Genomic DNA, 9,089 nt, shown 5'->3' with positions numbered 1-9,089 from the left:
TTTGTTCATGGGATTTTTGGTTGTGGGTTTACTTTGCTCTTTTGATTACTCTCTTAAAGTTGTGCTTCCTATTTTATGATAAACTTCTTATTTCAAAGTGTCTATAGTATATTAGAGTAGTACTATCTATCGCACATGTATGCTTATGCCATCTTAATCATGGTCAATTTGGCCCTTCATTAAATGCCTCTTGATGGAATACATGCCAACTTTTCTAAAGGTTGTTGTTTCCACACTTCAAAGACGGAGGTCCTTCTTACGGTTTTGCATTTGGCATTTGGAATTGCAAGATCATCTTTGGCTTTACACTAAAGGTTAGATGACTACTTTTTGTTTAGTTTTTCACGGGCCTTTCCAAAATGAGAATGTTTTATCTCAATTCAAAGGTAAACATGCCTTGAAGAATTACAATGTAGCGAGGTCTAAAAAATGATATCAACTGCGATTAGATGAGGTCGAGATGTAATAACAGTGGGGATTTACCTTAGGAGCCTCGCATGAATATGGACTATGAGGGGACAACATGATCAGGGTTTGTTACACACTACTATAAGAGATTGGTGGAAGGGAAGGGAATTCTACATCTTTGTTCCAGGTTGATGATGGATGAAGCAACCGCAAGTCGGGTTCAAACCTACTCATTAGATGGACCTTTGTTCAAGCGGGACTTTGCTCAAGTGATGATCAAGCTTTTCGAGCCTTCAAGTCGACGACAAGGCCCTTTGAGTCAAATCAGACTCAATTGCTCTATGGTTTCCTCACGAAGGCCTGTGAGAAGACGACTTTTTGCTTCGAAGTTCATGTCTATACTGTTAGTTCTTTTATTTTGCTCTCTAAGCATGTAATGTAGAAGGAATTTTGATGTATTTGTTTCCCTTAGTTTCAACAGAAAGCTCATTGTATTAATTGTTTCCATACAACCGGACCGGGTTTTTGTTCTTTGATGATTTGCAATAAGATAGGAACTAAGTTGGCAACTTGGCACACTTTGGATATATACATCAACTGTGCTATTTTTTTTCCTCATTATCTCATTCCAGATATTCTTTTATAGATTCCTTGATGATTAATGCCTAATATCAGACTGTTAGGTTAAGTTATATATATAAATTAGCTTAATTAAACCACACACACACACACACACAAACTGTTGTTTATTATTATTATTATTATTTAAGTCCACCCCATTGAGCTTGGTACGGTGAAAAAGTTTTTTTTTAGCAGATTAAGTTGCATTGGAAATTGAGAGAGTATCGATCATCTTGCAAATGCACCTATTTGAACTACTTACATATGAATGTAAGAAGACCAATCCAACCACTACCTTTTTCGGCTTTCTTCGAATTCTTATTGCGTTCTTTTTTAATACAGCTGAACATTGTCTTCCAAAGCTGTTTAGATGATTGTAAGTAGCATGCGTGTAATGTCATGAGCATTGTTACATTATTATAATTTCAGGCGATCAAACCACTAATGATGGTTAGGGGTTAGCCAACCATGTGAACTCTGGAGTCATTGTGTTAGTAAACAATAAACATCAATACATGCAGAACATATGAATTCTAAAAATTGATGTGATATAATTCATTTTCCAACATCACACAAATAAAGAATTCTAGCATCACATACGTAGTTCTAACGAATTATTTTTCTATTAGATAAATGCATGTACAATTTTATATCACACACTATTGACGATGTCTCTTTATGAAATCCGTGCCGAAGGCACGGGCATTAACTAGTATTATAACAGAACAGAGCGGCTGAGTGGCATATGTTCCAAATTTCACTCTTGGTTAAAGTATTGATCAGTAGAAAACAAAAGTGTACATATCATCTGGTTTCTCCATGTAAGCACGGTCATTGTTAGCATCACCAACCTGCGCAACAGAATTGTTTGACATAAAAGTTAGGTCCTAAAAAATAAATAAATAAACCTTTAGCACAAAGTAAATTTTAAGGAATTACATATACTTCCAGATCTGAAAAGATTCTTTTGCATTCTGCAAATAACTATTTATCAAATCCCCAAACTCAAGAATACACCAAGAAAGCATAGTAGTAGTGAAAGCCATAGGGGAAACAAAATTCAGATTATTACATGCTCGAACACGAAACATTAGGGAGCTTAACAAAATAGATTACACATTAGTGAAAGTCATAGGAACAAAAAAATAGAGTACAAAGAAGATTTGAAGTTAATTACAACAGAAAGAAGTTAGTAAGCTTTGAGAGACACTTTTGTGCTTTGGAGTTAAATGAGGAGAACACGTTAGTGGAGACTACATGGAGGTAGGACTTGGATGTTACCTTAAATAAAACTTCGCGCCTTCGTGAAGATTGTTGTAGTACTTCTTTGTATACCACGTTCCTCGTGTGAACTCGGGATGATCAATGAGAGAACCATTCTTCACTAAAACCCTTGTGTTATGCCTTGATATACCCCTTGAGAGCGACATATAATTGACCATGGCTAAAAACATGCTCCGCAAAATATACACCGACATGAGGTAAGGTTTGGCCCTCGTGACTTATTAATAGTAAGTGCAAAACTTAACCTTCATGGAAATTGTTTCGGGTAAGGCAAAAAAATGGGGCCCTAGCATCATCGAGGATTTTAAGGGAATCCTATTCAATAAAGCGGGCATGCGGAAAAACTTCCGATGATTATTTTGCATAAATAAGATTTTGATAGAATTTACGACACAACAACCTTGTGCCGTTGCATAATCCATTTTTGGATCAAGGTTCCGTAGGAGTATTATTGGTGACCCTAGCTTCAAAGTTAATTCATGCGGAGGTAATTCACGGGGAGACATAGAATGTAGAAACTACGGAGGATACAAATTATGGGCGCCATTCTCAACATAGTCGAAGGAGTAGTAATGCGAGTTCTTGACCGGAAATATATTAATGACTTCATGGTTAAGTAAGTCCACATTCTTGTTCAATGGAGTTATCAAAGCTCTATCTATCATGTACCTTTGTCGTAATGCGTTTTTGTAGATCTTGGGAAGATTTGATTTATAAGGTGGTTCAGAGATAGATCATCTTCCCATGGAATTACTATATCATCTGGAAGTCTTATCATATCGCCTGATACATAAGTTTCTGTACCATCTCCTATTCGCAATAACATATCTGAAAATAGAGGATCGGTTTTGGCCCGCATGTTTTCAGTGAGACGCAGGATTTGTATGTGTTGCCACAAAGGGGAATTGGTAATGCAGGCATCAATGGTCTGGCTTCTTGTGCCACGGCTGACGACAGGAAGTAGCTGCCGAAAATCACCTCCTATTACAACCACTTTCCCTCCAAAGGGTAGATTGTTATCAAAAATGTCCTTTAGGGATCTATCCAACGCTTCAAATGCATCTCGGTGAGTCATCGATGCTTCATCCCATATCAAGACACTTGCTTCACGAAGCAATGCAGCCACATCAGATCCCTTGCTGAATGTGCAAGTTGACCTTGAGTGTGTAGGAATCGGTATTTTGAACCTTGAATGAGCGGTACGCCCACCTGGCATCATTATTGACGCTATACCAGATGTAGCAGTTGCTATTGCTATATGACCGTCATTCCTTAAAGAAGCTATGAGGGATCGATATAGAAAGGTTTTTCCAGTTCCACCCGGACCATCAATGAAGTAAACAGAACTTTCTTTCTTCTTTATAGAAGTCATTATACTGTCAAATGCATATCTCTGGCCAGAATTCATTCTGTCATATGAAGATAGATCATCAGCAGGTATTGGTACGGAGCGCTCTTCAACAATTGAACTTGGGACATGGGGCCCTTCTATGGGATCATCACATCGAGACGGGAGATCGAAATCAGATATCTTTCTGCCTAGTTCACTCAATGAAGCCTCAAGATCACTGAGCAAAAGATTGACTGCATTACCGGAGCTTTTTGAAGCATAATCCTCCATCATAAATGAGTGAAATTCGTCCCACAATTTCTTCACTCCAACGGGATTAATGTGAACTAATATTGTCACAAATAATCTTCTCATGGCAGAGGGCATGTGAACGACTGACGCCTCAAGCAATGATTCTCGAATGGCATTGTCAGCTTCTAGTAGACCAAGATGTTCAGCTGCACTTTTAAATGTTGTGTGTATTGTGGAGCCAACTTGTAGAAGATCTTGGAAAGATGTGGCACCTCGAACATGATTCAACATCAACCTCAAGTAATATCTATCACCTTCACACGGAGAGACATTGGAGAGTCTTCCAATAACACGGTTTTTGTTTCCTCTCTTTCGCCAAACTTTGAGTTGCTTGCACCATGTATAATGTTCCGGGAATTCTTGATACAGATACTTACTTGCTTCAGGATCAATACTATTCATATGAAAATACTCTGTTAACATTGTGCATGACGTTTTTTCATCATTCATCAGCACTCGAAGGTCTTGGCCATCTGTGAAAGTCACTTGATGCATGTTGGGAAGGTGAACCTGTAAGGTATAAACAGAAGGGTACATTCTGTTTAGGGGAAACATATATATTCTCCATCAAGCTTCATGTGGGCATATCCAACGACCATCAACAAATTGTTTTATCTCGTCTTTATCATTGTTCGATTCTGAAGAGACCTCCATAGAAACACGATCACCTCCTTTGTAGACATATTTGTATAAATATTTTACGCTCTTGATGCTAGAACAGATCTCGACATTGATATGACAGTCATATTTCTTCAAGAGCCAAGGATTGTAAGGAACTACCCACCGATTATCGATCTCCTGTGTGCCATGATGAAGACGGACAACTCGGCCATTGTTTCTCCGTTGATATATCGGATAGGAATCAGTACCTTGCAGTGTAACAGCTGCAAAATCCTTTGGAAAATTCTTTTTGCATTTTCCATCTTTCATGCAAACGCAAGATGGATTCAGACTCCCGCATGGCCCATGAATCATATGCTTCAAGACAATGTTAAATAGCTCAGGCTCTATAGATGGATCAGGAATTTCTGCACGAACTAATTTGTTATAGTCATCAGGAGTACGTAGTTTGTCACATTCATCAAATATCAGAAGAAAGTGAGCATGGGGTAAGCCTCTCTTCTGGAATTCAATGACATGTACATGTGCAATTACCTTACCCAGTACATGGTGGTTGAACAAATCTTTTTTCAGCTCTTCACACTTGGCCCGAAACACTCTAGTAGTTACGTCTGGTCTGTCTTGTGCTGTTTGTCCAGGAGCCAATCTTTCATTGATTTCATCCCAGTTTGGATTGCAAGTCATTGTAAGGAAGATGTCGGGTTTGCCAAACTTCCGAACCAAAGCCATTGCATCGTGATATCTTCTGTGCATATCTCGCGGACTACCAATGTATGATGCAGGCAAAATAGTCCTTCTTCCAACATTACCTAAAATATTAATTGATATAATTTTAATAACAATAATGATAATAATCAGTACAATAATAAAATAAACAAACAAATAAATGTAAATTAATAACGAATTTACTTGAAGATGTTTCTCCAGCAACGACGGAGTCATGTAAGCCCTGGTATAGCTCGGCGCGAAGATTGTTTTGATTATCCCGTATATATCTCAATTGTTGAGTTGAGATTTTGACATACTGGTCAACTACATATTGCTGAAAAAGCCTTCCACCAATAAGAAGCGAGAATTCGACATGTTCTCCGATCCGGAAGGATAAACCGATATCAAGAGAAAATAATTAAACTAATCCATAAGTGTGAAGCGAAGTAAATAATATACACATAAGCTTTTTTAAAATAAGAAATTAGAGGAACTGTAACATGTAGGAGTAGAATTCACGACAACTTATCCGGCGTGAGTCATTCGGAATATATTTAAATCCCAACCAAAACTACCATAAGGCGGTAAAAGTGGATAATTGAAGAGGATCATAAAATCCCAGCGATTGTCGAGGCACATTAAGTAAATTACCGGACCGTGTCTCGACAATGATATCTCTCGTCGCCTATATCGGAAGGTTCATCGGGACCGACTAAGATAGCAACTTGTGATGAAGTGGGCATTGCATAGCGATGTCGTTCAATAGAGCTCTCTTTTATCTGCAACCGAATGTTATCTATGTCTGTGCGCTGTGAAACTTGACGGAGTACACTAACAAAGGGATTGCATCTATCTAATATCTGTCTAAGAGTTGCAAGGATCTGTCTATCAAGTGAATCACTCTCAGAGAGTCTGTAGTCTAGCTCATTGTCAGTGTCATATATATACATTTGTAGGTATCTCGGTCTACTTCCAATTTCAGGCAATAAACTACCAATTTTATGGTATATAGATCCCAGTGCTCGATAAGTATAAACACCATCTCTTCCATTAGCTAAGTTCTCATCAATATGTACACCCATTGATGTAAATGCAAATACATGATTGTACCTTCTTATATTATCTCTGAAATGTTTACCCACATTGGATTGTGCCATGTAAAGATACATCAACGGAGGAGGTACAGGAGGTAGTGGCAGGTTGACACGTCCATTGAGACAACAGAACTCTCGTGATTCGTGAGGGTATAACTTCGCCTGACAGTGGATGCATGTACGCATGTTGCCTAAATGCATACGCTGAAGAGGAGGCGAGTCGGTAAAGTCTCTAGCACAGTTGTGAAACGATCTTTGCCTTTTGGATAGTCGTTTCGACCGGTTTGATATATCAGATTGAACAACACCGGGACCATCTGTGATGGTATAATTAAACGTGTTTGGAAAACCCCATAACAATAAATAAATGTATAAAACACAAAGTAATAAATACATAAAAAGATAAAGAAGAACCTGTGAGAGTAGATAGGTACTGATCAGGGTATTCATTTTCATGACCTTCCTCATGTAGGTTCCAATCTCCGAAAATATTTGAACATGATTTTTTAAATCCGCCAACAACGGGAGTGGAAACTGCTCAAGTAAAAATGCAGTAAGATTAAATCATTAACAAAATTGATGACACGAATCATATACGTTGTTTAGATGAGAATACAGAGATCTAACACACCTGCATTATTAAATATAACATTCATAGAACCTTGACTAATATCCAAAACAGGAGTGTAATGGTGACCTCCAATCCTAGATACTTCTGAGTCCAGATGTCGTTGCAAAATGCTAAAAAGCTGAGATGCATTTAAGTTTTCTGTAGTCGATTGTTCGTCTATATAAAAAAATAAATAAATAAATAAAATAGTAACGGAATAAATAAATAAATAATTAACAAAGACAATTATATATATAATTAATTAATAATTAATTAAATAAAGAAGAAGAATTAGTGGTTGTGTGATGAAGTATAAGAGTTGATGCAAAGAAGAAGAATTACGCAGTTTCGTAGTAAGTGTAGATGGCTGATCAAGGCCAAGTGACGGAGTTGTATCTTTGCTAAATTCGTTATAGATTGAATCATGGACATGTTGACCTGCAAGACACGGTAAGGTAACCGAATGCGAGTAAGCCCAAGAAACAAACAAATAATTTATAGAAAACAATATTACAATACTACGTACACACCTGAATGATCAGACGTTAGTGTGTTTGTACATTTCGAAGACAATTGTGTATCGGTTTCAGAACGAAGAATGGATTGAAGAGTGTGATCTTTGTCAACCATATTGTCAATGGAAGGGGAAACATGCTGGCCTGCAAGTCACAGTAATTGTCATAGTACTATTAAGGACTTGGTGACTTAAACATTATCATTATATGAGATGAAGTAATGGTTGATTTTACTTATGAGTTATAATGTTAACTGTTAGCCGACAATTTTATATGTTTGATTTATTATAAGTTTTAGCTGTTACTTAGATGGAGTCTGTTTCAGTAATTGTCATAGTCCTATTCAGGATGATTTTTTTTTGTATCTTGGTGACTTAAACATTATCATTATATGAGATGAAGTAATGGTTGATTTTACATATGAGTTCTAATGTTAACTGTTAGCCGACAATTTTATATGTTTGAGTTATTATAAGTTTTAACTGTTACTTAGATGGAGTATATTTATATGAATCCGTTATGGGTCTAGCAGCATTTCCAATTTAGATTATTGCCCATTTCCAATTTAGATTCCATGGGTCTAACAGCATAACAGGAGCATGAGTTACAGACTTACAGGTTGTTGTCCAGGTGAGGGATGAGATTAGATGAGTTGTCTGTGGTTAATGGTATTAATGGTATATATACGTGTAATTATACTTGAATAAAAGCAAGGAACAAACAATTAAGCGTGTAAAGAAAAAATGTACCTGATTGAAGTGATGTTAGCAAGCTTGCATGCTCTGAAGACAAATTTTCAACACCAGTCAAAGATAAACGACGTGCTCTAGCCCGATCCCTCACACGATCCCTTTCAGCTGCAATTTGTTCATTATTCATTTTTCGTTTACGCTCTCTGTATTGCGAGCGCCAACGTTCTCTCTGAATTTCTCGTTGCTCCTCAGTCATAATTCCGCGATGCTTTCTATACTGACGTCGACGTTCTCTCTCAGCGACAACCTGTTCATTACTCATATTCAGTCTACGTTCTCTATACTGTGAACGCCAACGTTCTCTCTGAATTTCTCGTTCTTCCTCGGACATCATATCGCGTCGCTCTCTATATTGATTTCGCCGTTGCTCCAACCGTTTATTTTTATTTTTATCAGATAATTGATTTGCGTTCGAAATAGCAGCCATTAATTGATTGGTGTTCGAAGTAGCAACCATTATTTATGAAGTTAAATGAGATTGGAGACAGGGAAGGAGAAGTTAGATTGGAGTCGGTGAGATAGGAAGATGACGGGGAAGGAGAAGCTAAATTGGATGATTTGATTATCTATCTAAGGTTAAATCTTACGGAAGGTACAGGGGTAAAGAACGGAAGGAAAAGTGACTCTAAAGGTTAATTCTTACGGAAGGTACAGGGGCAAAAACGGAAGGAAAAGTGACGAAGAGACCTAGAAGTACATAAAAATTATTATTCCACTGTAGCGGGACTGTAGATAAAGGTCGCAATTTTTAATATAGTTTAGATATATATATATATATATATATATATATATATATATATATATATATATATATTGAATTTTTCAATATATTAT

General features: G+C 37.2%; 2 protein-coding genes and 1 long non-coding RNA gene across 3 annotated transcripts; all 3 read right to left on the bottom strand.

Annotated features, from left to right (window-relative positions):
* Nucleotides 1-1,630: 1,630 nt before the first annotated feature.
* LOC147524138 (uncharacterized) lies at nucleotides 1,631-2,105 on the bottom strand. The gene is made up of 2 exons (XR_015196882.1): nucleotides 1,969-2,105; nucleotides 1,631-1,880 (listed from the first exon to the last, which is right to left on the bottom strand). It is a non-coding gene; the product is annotated as an uncharacterized LOC147524138 (long non-coding RNA).
* Nucleotides 2,106-2,974: 869 nt separating this feature from the next.
* LOC147524137 (uncharacterized) lies at nucleotides 2,975-4,492 on the bottom strand. The gene has a single exon (XM_086573713.1). It carries the CDS (start codon nucleotides 4,490-4,492, stop codon nucleotides 2,975-2,977), a length of 1,518 nt encoding a protein of 505 aa, XP_086429839.1.
* Nucleotides 3,012-8,847, bottom strand: LOC147524136 (uncharacterized). Its single transcript, XM_086573709.1, has 9 exons — nucleotides 8,253-8,847; nucleotides 7,519-7,647; nucleotides 7,331-7,426; nucleotides 7,010-7,165; nucleotides 6,793-6,912; nucleotides 5,936-6,695; nucleotides 5,486-5,628; nucleotides 5,116-5,385; nucleotides 3,012-4,983 (listed from the first exon to the last, which is right to left on the bottom strand). The coding sequence occupies exons 1-9, from the start codon at nucleotides 8,710-8,712 to the stop codon at nucleotides 4,523-4,525; spliced, it is 2,595 nt and encodes an 864-aa protein (XP_086429835.1). The 5' UTR covers nucleotides 8,713-8,847; the 3' UTR covers nucleotides 3,012-4,522.
* Between the last annotated feature and the right edge of the window lie 242 nt (nucleotides 8,848-9,089).

This window comes from Coptis chinensis, chromosome 1 (genome assembly GCF_015680905.1).
Source record: "Coptis chinensis isolate HL-2020 chromosome 1, ASM1568090v1, whole genome shotgun sequence".
Taxonomy (NCBI): Eukaryota; Viridiplantae; Streptophyta; class Magnoliopsida; order Ranunculales; family Ranunculaceae; genus Coptis; species Coptis chinensis.
Note: the sequence above shows the minus strand (reverse complement) of the source record. Positions and strands in the feature narration are given on the sequence as shown.

Coding starts and splice junctions, on each gene's coding strand:
- LOC147524136 (XM_086573709.1), bottom strand. CDS start 8,712: ATGGTTGCTACTTCGAACACCAATCAATTAATGGCTGCTATTTCGAAC. Junction 6,913..7,009: donor TGTTATATTTAATAATGCAG/GTGTGTTAGATC, acceptor TTACTTGAGCAG/TTTCCACTCCCGTTGTTGGC. Junction 6,696..6,792: donor GTACCTATCTACTCTCACAG/GTTCTTCTTTAT, acceptor ATACCATCACAG/ATGGTCCCGGTGTTGTTCAA.
- LOC147524137 (XM_086573713.1), bottom strand. CDS start 4,492: ATGTACCCTTCTGTTTATACCTTACAGGTTCACCTTCCCAACATGCAT.